At 46.2% G+C, this 20,416-nt stretch overlaps 1 protein-coding gene across 9 annotated transcripts in view; it reads left to right on the top strand.

The window, feature by feature from the left end:
* Positions 1-20,416, top strand: part of KLHL13 (kelch like family member 13) — a 59,135-nt gene that overhangs the window by 21,674 nt on the left and 17,045 nt on the right. Inside the window, exons 1-2 of one of the 9 annotated variants that reach the window (XM_061353270.1) lie at positions 10,311-10,924; positions 11,428-11,540. The exons of 5 other annotated variants lie outside the window; for them this stretch is intronic. In XM_061353270.1, the coding sequence (XP_061209254.1) occupies positions 11,443-11,540 (98 nt within the window). In that variant the 5' untranslated portion in view covers positions 10,311-10,924; positions 11,428-11,442. Of the gene's footprint in view, positions 1-10,308; positions 10,925-11,007; positions 11,541-19,359; positions 19,548-20,416 lie in introns of those variants that run through there. 3 more of the 9 variants (XM_061353278.1, XM_061353272.1, XM_061353271.1) reach the window with 3 other exon arrangements.

Genomic DNA, 20,416 nt, shown 5'->3' on the forward strand with positions numbered 1-20,416 from the left:
TTGGAGCAAGCTGCTCCAGTGGAAGGGGTCCCTGCCCGTGGCAGGGGTTGGAGCTGGAGGAGCTTTAAGGTCCCTTCCAACCCAAACCAGGCTGGGGTTCTGTGATGAGAACAAAGCACTTGATGTCTTGGAGCTTTACAGTCCACACACTGGGGATGATTCCATTGCCAGCTTCATCCTGCATATTCGAGTGTGTTTTTCCCAAGCCAGATGTTTGTGTCATGTCGATGGTGCTCTCTGTTGCACAAGCTAGAGCTGCTGTAGAATGGTTTACATAAAGCAAGAATTGCTTGCACTGAGTTTAAATCTGGCTTAGTGTTACAGAGATCAGTGTAGTGGGTGCTGTTCTGTTGCACAGTCTCGTTCCTTCTCAGTGCATGTGGCTCACCTGAATTACAGTGCTGGTAAAGGGCATTGCAGGAGCTCTGGAGTGATCCTGCATGTACCTGCTGCTGATTGTTAGCCAGCTCCTGGGTGCAGCATGAGGGCTGTAGGGTTTTTAGTAAGAAAGCTTCCTGAAATGTTAGAATTTGGACAGTTTCACACAACTTCCTGGTTTTAATGATGAGCGCTTGTGTTTGCTTCAAGGACCCAAAATGGAACAGATTTGCACAGAACATGTTGAGGTTTGTGATGAAGGGAGGAACATTGTTGTAGTGTGGTCAAAGAGAAAACTCTGTGGGCAGTATTTCTCTGGTTCTATGGTGCCCTCTTTGACGCTTGCTCCTAAGCATCCCTGGCTCAACAGCTGTTGCACAGGGTGTTTGCAGCTGGATGGGACAGGCCTGAGCCTCTGCTGTGGTGGTGCTGCAGAGTGCTCAGTTCTTGTCATGTGCAGTTTTGGTGGCTTTTGATCAGAGAGAATCAACTTTTCGTGCAGGGATTGCAGGAGCAGCGTGCTGCCGTAACAACTGCTGCTTCTAATTGTGAACAGTTCATTACCAGCTTGTGCTTATAACTGTGACCTGGGTGCTGTCAGCTCCTGGCTCTTGCTGAGAGGCTCTGCAGGGAGGGGGCTTTGTGGTAGGTAAAGTGAAATTAAACCCAAACCAACCCATTGAAGAAATCGATGCACTTCCTTATGAAACAGATTTCTTTGTTACTCCATCCATGTGCATGACTCACTCTGTGACAAGCTTAGATCTTTTAGTCTTTGGAACTTAAAGATGCTCTGCTCTTACTTAGTGCTGTGAGAGGTAAGCTCCATGTTGGGCTGGCAAAAACTCTCCTTAGATGATGTTGTTTAAATACTGGCCTGACGAGCAATACTGGTGTACAGAGGTAAACCAAAACGTAATCACACAATCCCAGACCGGTTTGTGTTGGAAGGGACCTTAAAGCTCATCGAGTTCCAAGCCCTGCACAGCTCCCTGGTGAGCAGTTCTTGGGAAGGTTGACCCTGGAATGTTCTCCCAGGGTCAGACAAAATAGGGTTGTCAGCACAGGTACCCTGCATAAGATGTCAACCCTTTATCACCAAGCTCTAAACCAGAGACAGCACGGGGCCATGTTGTTGGCAGTGCAATGTTGCCTCATGCTGACTCTTTCCCTTTCAGCTTCCTATCTGTCTCCTGTGTTGGCTGTAGCTGTTCCCTTGGTGTCAGGTGATGGCTGCAGTGTCACAAGTGCCTGTTTCCCTGCTTGCTTTGGGGTTTGCTTCAGTGCATCAAGTTCAAGAGAGGCTTTATCCAAAGTGACTTTATGCTTATGGTAATGTGCTTTAGAGTCCTAAATCTGAACTAATCTACTGAGTATGTACAGCATTCTGCCTTTGAGGGGCTATGGGATTTGTTTTTCTGCACGTAATTTATCTGTTGTGACCATGTATTTCAATTGGACATCCCTGTGGGTACAGACTGGCGTGGTTCTGAAACTGATAATGCACATAACACTCCAGAACTTCACTGCTATCGTTTCAAAAAGGAATCACTTGAATAGGCAGTTGAATCTGCCTTAGCCAGCAGCTGAGCATCTAAATAAGCACTCTGGAAGTACAAGTTTTCATCTTGCTGTCTCTGAATCCCTTACTCCCAGACAATACTTGTGGTGCTAATGTTCGTCTATAATCAGTGTCCTCCCGTCTAGTCAACTGGGGAAGAATCACGTTGTTCTTTATTCATAAAGGGAAGGAGGAAACCCATCAGGCTTGTTGGTGGTGCCTCTGATCGGGTTTATTTCATTTTGCTGCTAAGAAAAGAAGCCAGCGAGTTGTGGAAAGGGAGGTGTACCTTTGTGGGTGCTAAATCATTCGGTGCTTCCTACAGTTGGAAACCAGCGAACAGAAAACCCCAAATGACTGCAGGATGTGTGTATTTGTGCCTTACTCGGAGGGGAAGAAATCCCCACACCTCAACACCAAAAAAACCTTGTGTTACAAACCCCAACCAAGCCGTAGCCCCACTTGCCTGTTCCATTATTCTTTGCTGGAGGTGTGTGCAGCTTGGGAACATGTTTCTGATGGTTCCCTTGTCCTTGAGCAGCTGGGACGTGTTTGTCTGTCAGGTTTTGGTTCACCTGGATGCAAAACTCAGGCCTATCTGAGATAATTGTGCAGTGGTGGAGGCTGTGCTGGAAGAACAAGACACCCAGTTTGCTGGTTTCACTGTGTGGGGAGCTCAGTAGGTTTTGCATCTGGAACTGATGTGGTTTATGGGCTGCGCTTCAGGCTTGCTGTTGTGCTGTGAGAATGAGAGCTGCTGGGTTGTATTTGCCCTGGAAGTGTGTCTGTCACAGAAACCCCCCAGCTGTAGCTGCTGCTGCTCTGCCTTGTGACGATGCTCTCTGTATATTTATGCCTGACCTTCCTATGGCATCTCTGAAACCTGAGCATCTTGCTAATCTCCTTGCGTCTTCCCAAGCCGTGTTATCACATCCCGCTCCATCACGTTGGATTCCAGGCGTTTTCAGCATGTAAGTGCCCTGTTCCAAATTCCAGACTTCTGGTTTCATTCTGCTGTTCCAGCTCACCTGGTGGAGGCGAGTGGAATCAAAGCTGACAGCCAAGGAGGTGGAGGTGAATCAGGCAAGGATCTGAAAGCAGGCTTAATTTGAAGTGAATCTGTTGCCTTTTCGTAAGGTCTCGGTTTGCTTCTGTTGTCCCAAAGAGCACAGAGGTCATGTATCAACAGGTCAGCAGGTTCTGTAGGCTGGACAAGGATAGCAGAGCTGGAGCTGCAGTTGCTTAGATGTGGATTGACATGACTTGGGTGAGTCAGAGCAATGTGGGAGTAAAGTGGCACATGAGAACTGAAGCAGATGAGCCTGCAAAGCTGATCTCTCCTGGCTAGAGCAGCATCTTTGGTTGTTGCCTGGGCTCCAGTTTGCTCTCTTGCTCTGTCTCCACAGTAATTAGAGCACCAAAGCGACTGTGTTCAGTTGTGTTCTCACCTAATTAGAGCTGGGCCCATAAAGCACAGAGTGTCCATCCGGGTTTTGCTTGGGGGCTTTGCGAGGACGTCACAGGGCTGTCATTGTCAGCCGGAAATCCTTGTCATTGCTGCTCTTCCACAGTGACACAGGCGGTGGTGGGTGAGGAGTAATTACGTGATGTGGCTGGAGCTGAAGGCAGCATAAGCCACCTCTCTGCTATGCATGGCTTAGGAGGAATGAGGAGTGCTGCTTAAGAACAGGAAAGGCCTTGTTCTCTGGGCAGTTAATGTACTTGCTTGTAAGACCATTTACAATGCAGAACTTGGGAGCAAAGGGAGGGAGAAAGGGGGTAAATGAACTGAATCATATGAGTGGAATTTGCTGTTACAAAGAATTTAGAGAATCCCAGACTGGTTTATGTTCAAGGGACCTTAAAGACCATGGAGTTCCAACCCCTGCCACGGGCAGGGACCCCTTCCACTGGAGCAGCTTGCTCCAAGCCCCTGTGTCCAACCTGGCCTTGAGCACTGCCAGGGATGGGGCAGCCACAGCTTCTCTGGGCACCCTGTGCCAGCGCCTCAGCACCCTCACAGGGAAGAGCTTCTGCCTAAGAGCTCAGCTCAGCCTCCCCTCGGGTAGGTTAAAGCCATTCCCCCTTGAGTACATTCAAGCCCTGAGCACAATGCAGTGCTTGGAAGCATTCCCCCTGGAGTGCATGTTGTGGGCATTCAACAGCAGAGAGCTGAGGCTCAGTACTTTTAATTAGATTCCTGCCCTTTGCATTCTGTCTGCTTTCAGCAGATTACAGCTGGGAAGGAAAAGCTCACTTTCAGCAGATTACAGCTCTGAGGGAAAAGCTCAGTTACACTGTGCCTTGGGCGCTGCTCTGTGTTGCTGATAACGGATAATCAGAAATAGGCTCCTTGTCTGCAAATACTGGGTGTGGGTATGTTACACTGAGGTGTTTGATATGATGGCTGAGCATCCTGAACAACTTCCTACTTGTTTAATGAATGTAACTGTTTAGAACATGCCCAGTTGTCTTCAAAGGGATCTTTCTAACAAAGCAGCATTTTGGGCTGAAATGGAGCATTGCCACTGGTCCCCCTGTATCCCTGATGGCACATTTCAGGACCCAGCAAGTGTTCTCATGTTTAAAGAAAGAATGTCCCCATCAGCTGCTTTCTGCTTGCAGGAAGGTTTCTGGGGTCTGCTGGGGTCTGTGGTTCAGGGACAGAGCTTTTCATAGGGTTTCCTAGGAGCCCCCCACAATTAGTTCTGTCTCATTTCCACATTTCTAGTCCGTGCTATTCAAAGCCCTCAAAAACTTCATCTTTCAAGGATTTCAGTGTTATAAATGTACTGGGTTAATCTAAGAGTGCCTCTGAACCACTGTACCCCAACACGGCTGTCCGTTCGAGGGTCGAAATGTAGAATCAGTGTTCCAAGTGGGTGAAGAAATGCTTTGCTTAAGCTGCAGAAGTCTCTTTGGTAGCAATTATAAATGGCTAAAAAATAAAGGAGCAGCTCAGGCATGACTGATGCCAGTGCTTGACTTTATTTTTTGTACATTTGGTTACTTTAACCCTTCATTGTGTGGGATTATAGCACTGCATTTTCCAGGCCACACTTGGTGCAATATGCAGCAAGACTTAGGTCAGTGGCCACAGTTACGTTAGGCCTGGTCTGAGTTTGCCATAATGAAGTATTATTGTGCAACTTTGGTGCTATATTAGTTATTTCTGGTGTTCAGGCAAATGCAGTGGTGCTGCTGCATGTCTGCTGGTGATGGTTGTGCTGAAAGTCATTGTCTGTGATGTGTGTGCAGCCTTCTGTGTATGATCATTGTGGGCAAAATGACAACCACAGCATCTCAGAAACCAAACTGCTGAACCTAAGAATGAGTAAAACCCCTTCATTGTACCAACACATCAGAGCAAAGCTTTGCTTAACAGAAGTGCTGCTTTGTTTGGAGAGGCAGATGACGGTTATACAATGGAACACACACTGCAGGGAGCTGAAGGAATATGCAGAGGCTTGTGGGGAAGGTGTGATGGGCAAGTGGGGATGTACATAGATGTCCTTACGCTTCAGCTGTGCCTTATATTGGTTCTGCTTCTTATGTATCGTAGTACCTGAGCAGGGTGTTGGGCTTGTCTGATCCCTACCCCCCAAACTCACTAATTCCATTTCAGATTCATGTAATTAAACTTGTGTAGTTCAAAGTGGAAAATTCCAGCCAGAAATACCAACGTGGTGGGTGAGGTTGGAGGGTCACCAAGTGTTTGTCGTGTGAGGAGCAGTGGAGCATCAGAGTTTTCACGGCTGGAGTCAGTTATCATCATGGGTCCTTACTGTTGTTTCATATCTAATTCTGTGCCGCCTTTCTTCCTTCACTGATGATCTTTTTCTGCTTGAGAAATTGCTGGTGGAAGTTTGACATTTAGACACGGTTTTATACTGAAGCTTAAAAAAGGTCACGTTTTGCACCAGTGTCCGATAAAAATTGAGTTTTCTGGTTGTGCTCTTGTTTTTGTTTTCCCTATTAAAAATGGGAATTTGGGAAAACCAGTATTATTGTGCAGCAGTTCTGATGAATGCCAGAAGGTGGCATCACCGATTTTGCTAAGAGCATTTTGGTTACAAGACCTACACAGGATGCTCTAGGCTGATTTTAACGCTGTTGGTCAAATTTTGGTTGAAGGAAAGTTGGACCACTTTAGCCCTTAACGTTTAAGGGAGCCATTTAAAGGTACACTCATCGTTATTGATCAAAACGTGAGAACTCTGGGTTTTATGCTTGCTTTTATATCTATAAAGCTTATGAAGTTGGAAGTAGCTTGACTGAAGTGCAGGATGGAAGGAAGGGGCCCTTCCTGTGTGCAGTGGAATTGTTTCTGGAGCTGTTTCCCATCATCCCAGTTTCCCATGAACATGTGTTTTGCTTAACCAGTTTGCAGAATAGACCAGTTCCTGTCTGATACGAGCTCTTCATGTTAGCTGGTGCTATGCAAGTGTAAATTATCAACATGGTAATGTATAGTTTTATAGTTGCAAGCACTTATAGGTGTGCCAGTGTTAAGGGTTAGAAGCAGTCAATGGAAACAGCATGCAAAACCCACCAATAAGCATTTAAATGCTGTTTTCAGCATAGGGTCTGTTTCGTTCTAGCAGTCTGGAAACTTGACCTTTGTGCAGTGTTGCCAAGTACTTAATGACAAGTTGATGTAATCAGGTTTTTAGATACCATCTCATGGGATGCTTTCCTTCTTAGAGAAGCCTGTCTATGGGGCAGTCATCTCCATGATGGTGTAGGTCAAAAAGTACTTAAATATACCTTAAAAGAAGGTTTGTTTCCATTGCTAGGGGTACTCGTAAGAGCCAGTGTGTTGGGCATGACTGGTCTTAGTGGGGTGCTGGGGCAGGGCTGCCCTGTGTGGGGTGAGGTGGTGGTGCCCTGTGCCAGACACAGCCGGGGATGTTCCTGCATCAAACCCTTACCTGGTTTGAATAGTTAAATGAATTAGTGTGAGACAGATCCCTGACTTGTGAAGCAAGGACAGAGACTGGATTTTTGTCTTTCCTTCGTCTTTCTGGCAGGCAAGACCTGAATTACAACTTGGATTTGTTACTATTTCCGAGGACTTTGCCCTGGGACAAGACCTTACCACCGTTGGTGTTGTATCCCGGGCCTGCTGGGATTCACTAGAGCAGCACAGGCAAGTGATGGGACTGGCTTGCAGAGCAGTCCGGTGCTATTTGCAGGATCCCTTTTGGTTCTTTGCTGCCTTCCCTGGTGACTGTCCCTGAGCTGAGCCCCACATCCCACCTCCACAGGTCCTCCTCAGAGCTTTGCCCAGTGTTACTTTTCCCTCAGTTCCATATTTCCGAAGGATGGCTTTCCAGAGTGAAGTGATGCCTGTGGACAGCAGTGCGTACAGCACTATAAAGATGTTGAAAACTCCCCTTAGTGTGCAGTAGTGCTGGTAAAAGGGCTCAGCAGTGGTGAGATCTCGTGGGACCTGTGGAAGATGCAGCATGGGCACATCTGAAAGCCCTGGACTTCAGTTTTTGTTGTGTGTCAGATGTTTGAACCTGTGTGTAACAAAGGTTTATAATAAAGGGCTATGGAGCGGCTGCGAGGGCTGGAGCAGCTCTGCTCTGGAGCCAGGCTGAGAGAGCTGGGCTGGGGCAGCCTGGAGAAGAGAAGGCTCCTGAAGGGGAGACCTGAGAGCAGCTCCAGTGCCTAAAGGGGCTGCAGGAAACCTGGAGAGGGGCTTGGGACAAGGGATGTAGGGACAGGGCAAGGGGAATGGCTTGAACCTGCCCGAGGGGAGACTGAGCTGAGCTCTTAGGCAGAAGCTCTTCCCTGGGAGGGTGCTGAGGCGCTGGCACAGGGTGCCCAGAGAAGCTGTGGCTGCCCCATCCCTGGCAGTGCTCAAGGCCAGGTTGGACACAGGGGCTTGGAGCAAGCTGCTCCAGTGGAAGGGGTCCCTGCCTGTGGCAGGGGTTGGAGCTGGATGAGCTAAAGCTAAAACTGGATGAGCTAAACCTTAAAAGGTTCCTCCCAGCACAAACCAGTCTGGGGTTCTGTGGTTTAGACCTTTCTGTTGTCTGTATTTCTAGGGGAAATAGGAGACGTAACTCACACCGTCCCCGTAACTTCGAACGTGTTTCTTTCAGTATAGCTCAAGGAAGCCTGAGGTTCTGGAAGTGCAGGAGACTTTTTGGGTCACGCTAGAAAGGGTTTGCAAGACTTGAGCACATTTCAAATGGGATCACCCTGGTTCCACCTAGTGTTTCAGTTCCTCTGATCCTCAGTAGATGGATAAAAGCAGGGAGGTGAGCAGCTGGGTTGAGCTGAACAGCAAATCTTTAACCACAGCAGCTCACTTCACTGAGCAGTTATTTTCCAGCTTTGTTTTTTACCAGTGTAAGGACTGAAACCACCACGAGCTGAACTCGGTCTGGGGATGAGTGGCGAAGGGATGTGAATAGGGATGTGATAGAAGAACAGAGATGCCTGTTGGGTGGGTGCAGCGTGCTCCAGGAGATAGCTGTTTTTCCCCTCTGTTTCAAAATGTGTAATGAAACTGTTGTTTTGGAGTCTGAATTAAAATAACAGAATAATGCACTGCGATTTTGTGTTGTTTTAGGAATAGTTATGTAAAGCGTAGAATCCATCTCACTGGTGTTTTCCCTGGGAATGCACAAGCCACTTGTGGCTGTCAGGAAAAGAATGGAATATGATTTCTTGTTTTCCTCCTTGTGTACGAGATAGGTGACTGACTGCTCATGTGGTGCTGCTTCTGCAAGTGGAAGTATTTCTAGAGTACCTGGCACTGCTGCTTCCTTCAGTTCTGCATCCCATACAATGGCTCGTTTGTCAAGCAGAGTGTGTGGGACATGAGAAGGAGGTGAAGCTGGGCTGGGTTCGGGATTCATGGATTTCAGCCAGTTACAGCTGCTGTGTTTTCCATAAAGGTTTTAGTTAGGTTGCTTGTGAGCTGAATGGAAAAATGAATGGGAACTGTAGCCCCCAAAGGAGAGTGGGTGTTTGAGGAGTGTTGTTGCCCCATGGGATAAATCATCTTGTTGGGGTCAGCAGTGAGAAGTAACTGATTTGTGGGTGTGCACTGCTTGACTTCAGTACCAGTCAGTGCTTGGGAATGGCTCTGTGGCTTTAGCTGGTTTTCAGTTTACTGCTCCAGAGCCTCTTTTGGAAAAGGGGCCCATTGATTGCCGTAAGCCTCATTCTTTTATATTGGTAATGCTGCTGTCAATAAATGAACTGTGTCATCAGGTCCTTGGGGTCAGCAGAGCAGGAGGTGCAGACATTAACAGCAGTTCCCATTTGAATGCATTGGATGCGAGGGAGGCAGTAACAGCGTTTGCTGTTTAGATTTAAAGACAGCTTCTGTATGATGGCAGATGCAACAGCAAGATTGAATGCATGAATTTAAAACAGTGATGGTTTTCTTTGTGCTTATAGTAGCTGCTGTCTGACATCTCTTTCAGATTCCACTTTGGGTTAAATTTGTTACATCCTGCACTTCCTTCAGTGCAGGGAAGGCAAGGTCTAACAGCCTGGTGTTTTATATGTATTATATATACGTATATATATGTATGAGACTGTTGCAGGTAATATTTACAGGGTGTGCAGATAGGCATGGCTGTTTGCATATGAATGCAGGAATTCTTTTACTGAAAGTAACACTTCCTTGGCCTAAACCCATGTACTTGCTCTCTTTAGGATGCTGTTTATAGCACATAGGGTGGTGTTTATAGCATATAAACTCTGTTGTCCTGCGCAGCAAAGGTCTGCTTTGCTTTCCTGGAGCAGTTGGTGGGGAGTTTGTTGCCTGCATTAATGCTGCTCATGTGTAATTTGGAGCTTCAGAGGAGTGGGAGAGTGCTCCTGAGCTGTTTGTCAGAGTGCATCTGGGTTTGAATCAGTCCTCGGCTCCCACCACCCTGCATTACTGCAGCTCCTCGCCTGTGGTTATGGTAACAGCTCCCAGTGCCCAAAACTATTTTGGGCAAACGTTTGCAATAATAATGATCAGAAGCAGCAATTATTCCCTGGTGATTTCATCCCCAAAATAAACTGAACAGCGTAGGTTTCACCATTACAAAACCCGGTCGGAGTGCTATTAAATGCCATTAAATGTTCCAGTTGATAGGAATTCTGCTCCTGGTTCTGTCCGTTATTGCAGAGCAGTGTGACAAGGTGTTGGCTTTTCTTTGTGACGGGATTGAGCTGTCCTGATGAACAGAAGGATCACCGAGCTGTGCAGAGCCTGTTCTGACATCTCAAGCTTAAACACCCTCGTGTTGACTCCTCTGTGGCAGTGCATTGAAAGCGGCTTGTTTTGGTTTTGCCCCTGGAAGGGAGTGAGCGCAGTTGAAGCTCTGCCGCCTTCTCCCTAAAACCCAGCTCTGCCTATGCACAGTGTCCCCTCCCATGCTCCCTGCAGTCACCAGCCCCGGGAGGTCCCCAGGCAGCGCGGGGAGGTGTGGGGTGGTCCCTGATGGCCACCGGTGTGCCCATGTACTTCATCAGTTCTCCAGGCGATGTCTGAGCTGCTGGGGGGGATGTTGAGCGTGAGGCTGTTGATAGCATCCCTCCAAAGCCTGCGATAACAGCGTGCTCCTCTCTGCTTCTCTGCTGCAGGAGACAGTGGTATTTGTGTTCCCATAGCGTGTTGTAAAATGCATGAGATTTTGCTCATCCTCCTTGGAAGTGGGAATAGGAAAATGAGAGCATCCTGAAGCAGAAGCTGTTAGAAGAGCATGCAGAAACCTGCAGTGATTTGGGCTTTATTTTGTCTTCCTAGCTATGGATTAGAAGGACTGATTTTTGCAATGGGCTTTTTCCATAATGGCATTCTCGTATTGTTTGGTCAGAGCTTGCACAGGAGGAAAACAGGCTGCTGAATTTAGTCACTGATTTCTCTTAGCCGTGGCCTAAGGCTATGCTGAGATTTATATCCCATTTGTATTGTTGCAGCTCAAAAGAAGAATGTTCAGAGGATGACAAGTGTATTCTGAGTAGGTATGTTGTTTCGTTTTCATATGAAACCCATTTTTTCTTTTCCTGCTTCCATTGGTCAGAAAGGAGGTTAATAGGAAGAGAACAGAGTGCACTGCTGCAGTGTCCCTATTCAGGTAGAACAATAGCATCCGACACAGCTCGCTGAAAATTAGCTGCTTTTCCGAACCAAAGCTGCATTGTGCTGGTGTGCACGGTGCAGTCCGTCTGGCTGGGGTGGGGGGGTGGGGGGGGTTTAAGCATCTACTGCAGTCAGCGCTTCCCTGACGAGGTGGCACTATTGTGGAGTTGAAGGATAGAATCATCACATCGCTTTAGGGGACAGCAGGATTTAAAAGGAGATGGCTGGCAGCCTTGCTTTACAGCTCGGGAGCACCGGTTTAAGGGCACTGGCAGAAGCAGCTCCTTGTTCCTAGCAGCAGGCACTGCTGTGTCAGTGGTGTGTGTGTGGAATGGAAGTCCTAGTTGGTAGCCTGTTATGGAAATGCTGTTTGCTGTTATTGTAGTACCGTGGTGACAACATGCCATTGAAATGGAAAACGAGCTCTCCTGCTATCTGGAAATTCCCAGTTCCTGTGCTTAAAACATCCAGGTCATCGCCACTTTCTCCAGCATACATGTAAGTGAGAGAAATGAGGATAATAAGGTGGGATTGCTTTTGTGAGACTACCCCGTGGCAAAATACCCTGTTATGTGTTAAATGGCATTGGCGCTCAGAATCTTACCTTGTTTTCTGTGTAGACCCCCCCCTAGACTTTATCCTGGATGTTTCATGGTGGATGTTGTGTTAAGTCTTTCCCTCGTTGTTGAAACAGAGAGAAATTGTGCAGATTAAGCTATATTTGTAATAATATGATAGATGTTCATTTGAAAAGTTCATGTTGCTGTTAATCCGTAGATCTTGAATTGACAAGGAAAGCTCTGAAGCAGGCTTTCATTTAGTGTATGTGCTAACATTTCCTCCTCCTGACTATTGCACTTGGCAATTAAACATGAAATCACCTGCTGTATTGTACTGCACTTCTGTTCATGTCAGGTCTTGTATGGAAGAAATCACCTGCTTTGGTCGTCTTTTAGTCTGGAAAGTCTTAGCCTTAATACAGCTTGAATGTCTTGTGACAGAGTTACAATAAAAGCTTAAAGCACAAGTACCAGTCATCCAGATCTAAGTACTTCTGGGGCTGCAGTTTGTCCATGTAGAGTAGCTTCACAGAAAAGAGCATTTTAATACACCCAGAAACAGCGTGCCTTTGTCTTGCCCAACCTTGGTGGAGCTTTTGTTCACCTTTTGCTGCTGCCGCTCTGGGTTAGCACATACAGGTGGCTTTTTTTCCCCTCTGTGCTATCAAACTAAGCAATAGGGTTTGAATTGCTTCTGCCTTTCCATAAGAAAGCAGCTCTTTCAAAATGAGGCAGAATTGCTCTAAAATGCACAAATAGCTGTGTAGATGATTTCCCGATCTGGAAATGACTATAAAGACTATTACTTTCCAATAATATTCCAGCCTAATACCTACTTAGTACTTTTAAGCTTGTATTGTCATCTTGCAGATAGGTTTTTGCTTCAGCTCCTGTAAGGACGTGGCTGTAAAAAGGGGGTTTTAAGGGTCCTCTGCATGTCATGGTGCTTGGCTGCTGCTGTGCATCGCCTGGATGAGCAGCGGGGCCGGAGTAGCCTGATGCAGCTGCGGGGTCCCTCTTGTCCTTGCTGGGAAGGGCTGGGCTTTGCCAGCTAACCTGTTTGAGATGAGTTCATTTCAGCCTTTCCTCTCGCTGACTGCATCACGGATGCTTAAGGCTGCCAGAAGATGAGCCATTTCCAGTAAATTGCTCCTTACCCTGAGTTTTTACAAAATATTGGCTAAATACAAAGGAAGCGTCATGATGGGAGTTGTGAGGCTTTTAAACCTGTTCCAGGGAAGCAGTGTCTTCAGTGTTGTGCAGTACGCTTTTGGCTTCTTAACTATACTAATGAAATGCAAGAAAGGTCAGAAGGAGCCTGGTCTGCTCTGGCTGCTGCTGACACTGAGCATCGCTTTTGTGTCGCTTTAAATTGCTCATCCAGCACTGTGTGTGCTCTGGCTTTTCTGATTGGGATCGTGTAGCTGATGATCTCGGTGTGCTCAAAGTGTGGGGACAGGTTTAGTGATCATGCTGAACTCTATGATGCCGTGCTTATCTGAAGCATCAGAAATATGTGATCAGCAGCCCGAAGAACCTTTTTAGAATGAGTCCATGTATCCCAGTGCTTATGGAGACATTTCTTCCCTGGCACGCAACCCAGACATTAGCAGGACTCTGAAAGCTAACATGAAAATCATTCATACACCTTATTATGCAGAATGGGGAACATTACAAAATGGCACCTATTTGATTAGGCAGGATATATATGGACTAATAACCCACCCCATCTAATTTGGGTTGACCAGTAAAGCAGGTGATGGAATTAATTATCTTCATTGCAGAGATCACAGTAAATTTGCTACTGTTTTATGTGATCTGATGCTTTTCACATTCATATTCATGACTTTTCTTTCCGAAGAAGTACTCTGTACGCTGGCAAAAGGCTTATGTTTTAGGTGAAAGATTCAGGCATAAGTGGCGTGTGAAACAGGATGTGTATTGATGTGAAATAAATGACCATAAAACTCCTGAATTCACAGATGAACGCCTCTGTACTTGCTACGTTGGATCTAGGATATAGAAAGGTAGAAGTGAGCTTTTGATCGCTTTAATCATTGACATTTTAACCTTGTAGAATAGGTTTGTAGTATAATTTTAAACATAACATAGGGAGGTCTTAAAGGGTTGGGGGTTTGGGAGGTACCTACATCGAAATTCCAATTTTTCAGGTTTTTTCTAGTAAAAGTTCCACTGAACTTCACAAGCTTCATCCTGCTTATGATTTACAAGTGCCTTACCTGGAGGTTAAACTGCTTGTCAGGACACACAGGTTTGATTAGTGCTTGATTTGGTGCATGTAGCCAGTACCTGAGCTCTGCCTTAGTTTCCCTGTATGGAAAGGCCAAGACTAGTGGTTCCAGACACGTTTGGCTGCTGGGATGAAGCAGGTACAAAGTACCACTGGAGAGCAGGTAACTGTCCTCAGGCTGTGCAGCTGGGAGGGGGTTTGTGGTAGTTCTCGAGGTGGGGAAGGTGTTCAAAGAGCTGGTCCTAGAGAGTTCTCTGCTGCAGGAAACCTGTGACCAGGTAGGATGTGAAAGGAGGGACCTGCTGCAGCTGAGCTCATGACTTTGCAGTGAGGACGTGGTTCTGTTAGTGCTGGTGTTGCTGGGTCTGGTTTTGCTTTCCTGGCAGTGGGAAGGAGCAGCAGTGAATCGCTGCCTCTTGGCTGGTGGTTTTGTTCACCTCCAGTTACTTGGTAGGGATAACTTTGGGATATCCTGGCTGTAGGAGGTCACGCTTAACATTAGGTGGAGGGTGAAGGGTTCCTCTGTGGAACAGATGTACCCTGGTTTCTGGGAGAACTGGTCCACAGCATCTTGAGCTTTCCACCCAGGCTGATGGGAGATTGTGACATTGCACAGGGAAAATGAGATCATGTTAGGACTGAAGCACTGGCGTGTAACCAGCATGTGTAGGTGTAATGCAACCTGGCTCAGTGCACAAGTTGGGAATGTGCTGTATGTGCTTTTGTCAAGCTGCTTTCCAGTGGGTTTCATGACACTTGCGGCATTGAGGTTTAGAAGCTATATTCCTCTTGTCAAAATGAGTGTGAAAGCTGTTACAGCAAGTTTATGCTCTGCTAGTGAAATCGTGTTTATGGTGTCAGCTGTGTGGGGCAGACCTAGGTGACAGAAACATACCATCACAGAGTGCTTTGGGTTGGAAGGGACCTTAAAGCTCATCCAGTTCCAACCCCGTGCCCCAGGCAGGGACACCTTCCACTAGAGCAGGCTGCTCAAAGCCAGGACTAATAACACCGAGCTGCAGAAGTACTGTTCCTTGGCATCATAGCTGTGTATTGAGAGCCACGTGTCTAAAACAAAAACCCCAGTACCTGGCAAGAGCAGAGGTAGAGAACAGACACCCTGCTTGAGAGAGGGTGAGGGACGGATCAGCATTTGGCTGGGTACACAGCTTGGAGGTGTGAAGGAACACCTCCTTCTTAATTACTGTCTATGGGTCCCAGTTATTGTTTAGGCATCTCAATTACTATGCATGGGTCACATCATCTCACACTCTTCAGACCAAAGAGAATTCTTTGTTATTCACAGCAGCAATGTCATCTGTGTGGTTTTCCAAAGCTGAGCGCATCTTCTGTTGACAAGGATGGAAATGATGCTTGTGAGAGCTCTGGAGGTTAAAGTGCAGTGATGGACATCTGCAAAGAATTCAATAGTGCACAAACGCTGCTTGCAAAAATGCTGTTTTCAAAGCTCCTCTGCATGCCTCCAGCATGCCTCAGCTAAAAAGAAGTAAAATCCTTAATGCAGAATAATCTGTCTGTAAAGTCAGTGCCATTTCTCCTTTAACATGGAATAGTGTGTGATATTTTGAGTGGAAACTATCCCCTGCATGTGTTGTCATAAATAACTAACATTAGGAGACAAATGCAATATTCCAGTCCTGCTATCAAAGGGTTTGTAACACTGTCCTGAACCGTGTTTGTGAAATGTATCTAATGGGAACTGCCTAGCAGTGATGGAAATCGGTTGCTGTGCAGAAAAGTAGAAGGAATTCTTAATACTCTGGAGTAATCAGTGTTAGCATTAGCTGCTTAGATAGGTTATATAGGTTAATGCCTTTGTGTCTTCTTGCAAATCTCTGATTTGCTCCACACCGAGCTCTTTGAATTTATGCTGTACAATGATATGTACCTAAACGGGAGGAGGTGTGTATGTAGGATTTGTCAGACCAGCCCTATTAGTGCTTTTCTGTGGGACCACCCTCTGTGCTTCCACTGTCTTCACTGGTCCGTTTTAGTCAATCGCCCCTTTTGTTGGGCTGCCAAGCATTTGACCCCAGCCCGGACTCTCCTGTCTTCGGCAGCATTCCCATTTTAAGCAGTTACTTCCTAGATGTTGCAGATCTCAACATGTTCACATCAATGTGCAGGTCACCCCAGCTATTCTATCAACTAATCTGACAATGCACAAAACCAGATCAATGGGTGGGTGGGGAACAGAAGAGGCCGGTATCTTATAAATAGGAGACTGCTTTTAATCCCAGTGATTTTGTATATATAATTCTCATTTGTGCCTGTTGATGTGACTTTTGCTTTTTAAATAATAGGTATTTCAGTATGTTATTCAAAGAGAAATTCCACTGCAGTAATAAACTGGCAAAACCAAGGGAAAACCCAGACTCATTATTGTGAAGCCTCCCAGTGCTGGTGGTTTCTCTGGGCAGCCTTTCAAAGGGGATGCTGGGGCTCACAGCTCCTCAGAATTACCTTCTCTTACGTAGCACAGTGTTGTGATACTGACTTCATGTCATGACATGCTAAAGCAACTTCATTGAGCTATCATGGATTAGGTCCTCAGCCTGTTCTGTCAGTGTCAGCTTTGCCAGTTTGTCAGCTGTAAAGACCCATCAGGTAGAATGTGATCCACTGGTGCATTCAGAGTGTTATGAACTGTTCTGTAAGGCACCTGCAGTATTAAGCTAAAATGATGACTTGCCTTGGGAATGCCAGCGACCGACTGAAGGGCGGAGAGTGGGATGTGCAGTGTCAGTCCAGCCAGACCTGGGGAACCCCCCAGAGGCTGTTGGTTTTTACCTTTCTGAATGTCAAGGTAATGAAGGAGCTTTGCTTCTTTTGTAGAAGCTACAGAGCGTGTGGCTTAGCTTTGCTTTTCCTGGTTTGGATCGTAGGAATCAATAGACTAGCACCAACTTTGGCAACAAGTCATTAGAGAACTGTTTCTAATTTAGCATTATTAAACAATCTGAGCCTGCAAAGTCGAGCTGCAAATGGCTCAGTGAATGTAAACCCTTTGTCAACCAGATAAATGTGGATGTGAGACTAAGGCTCCCAGAGAGACCGAATACTGTTAGGAACAAAGCTTTATAGCAGTGACTGAGCCAAATATTGCTTTGTTTCTGTGGAAAACAAATTTGAATTAACCAGCAGGCTGTAATTATGCTGCAAACAGCTCGAGACCTCTGACAGTTCAGTTGTTTAAGAAGGAGTTTCGAGGAGAGTGTTTCCTGGGTGCTCACCCTTGGGGAATCCTATGAATGACTGGTGATGTTGCTCAGTCCTCCACTGCAGCCTTTGTGGGACTTGGTTTTTGTGCTGGCTTTGGTCGCAGCGTGGCCTTGTTAGGGAGTGATACAGAAAGATTCAAGTGATGCTGGGAATAGGTTCATTTCTGTGTTGTCCTCCTCTCCCCCCAGCTCTGTTGGTGTTTGGGGCAGCGATTGTACCTTGAATCGTTTGCGTGTTTCTAGTTGCATTCATGGCATTGTGGGTTTGCATGCTTGGGCAGAGACTTTTTGTCAGGGTGGTTGTGGCTGAAGTGCTTGGCTATGTTAAAATTAATAACGGAGTAAAAAGAAAGGTTAAAAGCTTGGCAGTTCCACACTAGTCTTGAGAGCTTGGCTTCTAGAATAGCTGAAGTAGGTTCCCTTGAGCTTGGCTCTGGTTGAACAAGGTTCTGTGTCACAGAATCCCAGACTGGTTTGGGCTGGAAAGGACCTTAAAGCTCCTCCAGCTCCAACTGATGCCATGGGCAGGGACCCCTTCCACTGGAGCAGCTTGCTCCAAGCCCCTGTGTCCAACCTGGCCTTGAGCACTGCCAAGGATGGGGCAGCCACAGCTTCTGTGGGCACCCTGTGCCAGCGCCTCAGCATGCTCTGAAAATGAAGTTACCTTTTTTAACAGGAGTTTGTAATGTCATTCCCTTCTGGAAACAGTAACCAAGAAAACTGCCCAAATTCATAATTTGTTAATGGTTCCTTGTAAAAAAATCACAGGAAAAGTTTCTGTAGGGAATGCAAGTTCACATTTTAAAGTAGATGTATGACTGCAGCTGAAAGAGAACACAAAGACAAAAGATCATTTTTATTCCGATCAAATCAACTCCTCCCTAAACAGACCCAGCAACATGTTCAGCAAAAAAATAGTCCTTGCTTTGGGGACGTCCAGGTCCTGGCACAGGCTGCTGCTGGAGACCTCAAAGGAGGATGAAGGCAAGAGCATCACTAGAAGGCAGGAGCCGAATCACCACAGGATACACACAAAGGGTCAGGAAGAGGAATCACGCTTCTCCTTTCTTATTATGAGCACTAGTGTCATGCGAGCAGCTTCAGGTGTTACTGGGTTTCCTGAAGAGTTTAAAGGCAGTTTTTACTGGATGAACTAGAGGCTGAAAATGTAAATAGAAACACTTTTTACAAGGGCAGATAGTGACAGGACAAGAGGGAATGGCTTGGAGGTGAGCTCTTAGGCAGAAGCTCTTCCCTCTGAGGATGCTGTGGCACTGGCACAGGTTGGCTCCCAACCCAAACTGGGATTCTGTGACTGTGATAATAAGGATTTCCAGCAATTGTATAGGTAGAAGCTTTGGAATGAAAGCAATGTGAAATAATGTGATTGTGTAATTTGTTCATCTACGTTATATTAATATCTAAGTTTCTTAATATAAGCACGATGAGATTTTCTTTTATACAGTGCCACTCCATCAGTTATGCCTATTGAGTTCCTGGGTGGCTGTGTAATTTGTTGGGGAATTCCTAAATTCATTACTCACCAAGCTTAACATCTGTTCCTAATGGGAAGACTGTAAAATAATCAATACTTCCATTATTTTTTTGGCAGACTAAGCATACTATGGTACTTCATTGCAGATTATGCATGCAAAGTAAGGAATTACTCTATATCTAATAGTAAATGGAAGTTTCGTTGTATTTCACTAGCCTTTTCATTAGTAGGTTCATTAGCAAAATCCATGCATGGCTGTGTGTATAGGAAAGCCCTGTAATGCACCAGCATTTTTGACAAAGCCGAAAATAGGCAAGATTTGTCTGAAATAAGAGTATCTTCATATGAACTTGAAATGTGGCTCTTTGTTTGGTGCTAAATTCCAGGGTAGTGGCACATGCCAGGTGTGATTGCTGAAGATGCTGTTTACCAGTGACCAGAGCACTTGCAGTCATGGTTCATTGAACAGTAATTTGACAGAGAAAATAAGGTTATAATCCTTTCAAAAACAAGCCATTGAGCTTCACCCAATGAAGAATTCGCTCTGTAGCCAATATGGCTTTGGCAGGCTTTTACTGAGTTATGTAAAGTCTGTGGGTTTTAAATAAATCAGAGAACACGCACTCTGAAATAGCCCTAGCTGTAGGCTGATCTCCTTCCTTTGCTTTCAAAGGCTGCATTATGCTCTGACAAACAGATCAATGCTTTCCCCATGTAAATGAACCAACTCCTAATAATATTCACAGTCACCTTGTTCCTGTTGCATCAGAATGAGTTCAGCTACTTCTGAAGAAAACATCATCACTGACCATTGTTTTATTCCATTCATCCACTGAACTCCATCCAAAATGGCAACAACATAATTTGGATCTTCTAGTTGAGTGGAAAACTTGTCTTAATTTCCAGAGACCCCTGCTCCTCATGGGTCACCTGGGTGCCTATGGACTGTTCTAACAGGTTAGTATTTGCCTAGTGCTTTAGAAAGCAGTCTGTGTCTGCATCACACTGTGACTCCAGCCAGTTAACAAATATTTGCTGGAAGGTTCCAGTACTTACAACAGCCTTTGCAGGAAGGTACAAATAGCAGTTCCACAAGAGATGGGGAAGCCTTCAGTGAAGGGTAGAGGGAGGCAGATTGACATGCTGGGTCTGAGCTCAGGGTCTCGTGTCCCATTGCAGTCACTGTGCTGGTTAGTGGCTCTCCTGCTGGGTACATGCAGCAGTTTCTCCACACTTCACTGCAGGTAATCTGTAGAGATAGCTGCAGAACTGGAAGCAGTGAATGACACGAGTCCTGTAAATATGCGGGTCAGTCTATGTGTTCTCAAATTGTTCACTGGCATCCTCCTAGAATACAGAGCTCTGGGTTACTCTTGTGTGTGATGCAGTGCTCGGGTGTTGCCTTTGCTTTGTGTCTGGTACCAACACAGTGTGGAGGAGCTGCTGTGTTTTCACTGTGACTTGCAAAGATGGGTTCTCTGCTTGTGTGAAGATAGATGCTGAGAGAGGAACAAAGCCTCGGACAAACTGGTCACTGCTGGTCACTCGTGATGGGTGTCCCAAGGCTGGATCCCAGGGTCAGTGCGCTCTCGCCAGCTCTTAGTGCAAATAATGCCCTTGATGGAAGAGGGTGCTTGGCCTTCCCAAATGGGGAAGCTGTAAGGCTCTGGTCAACCTGCTCTAGTGGAAGGTGTCCCTGCCTGAGGCAGGGGGCTGGAACTGGAGGAGCTTTAAGGTCCCTTAGAACACAAACCAGGCTGGGATTCTGTGACAGTCTCTTCTGCGGAAGAGCATCAAGCCAGGAGCTGCTGAGCTCACTTGTGTGC

Source organism: Neopsephotus bourkii, unplaced genomic scaffold, assembly GCF_033783945.1.
Source record: "Neopsephotus bourkii isolate Nb327-2 ecotype Australia unplaced genomic scaffold, CSIRO-AGI_Nbou_v1 NB_668, whole genome shotgun sequence".
In the NCBI taxonomy this organism is placed as follows: Eukaryota; Metazoa; Chordata; class Aves; order Psittaciformes; family Psittacidae; genus Neopsephotus; species Neopsephotus bourkii.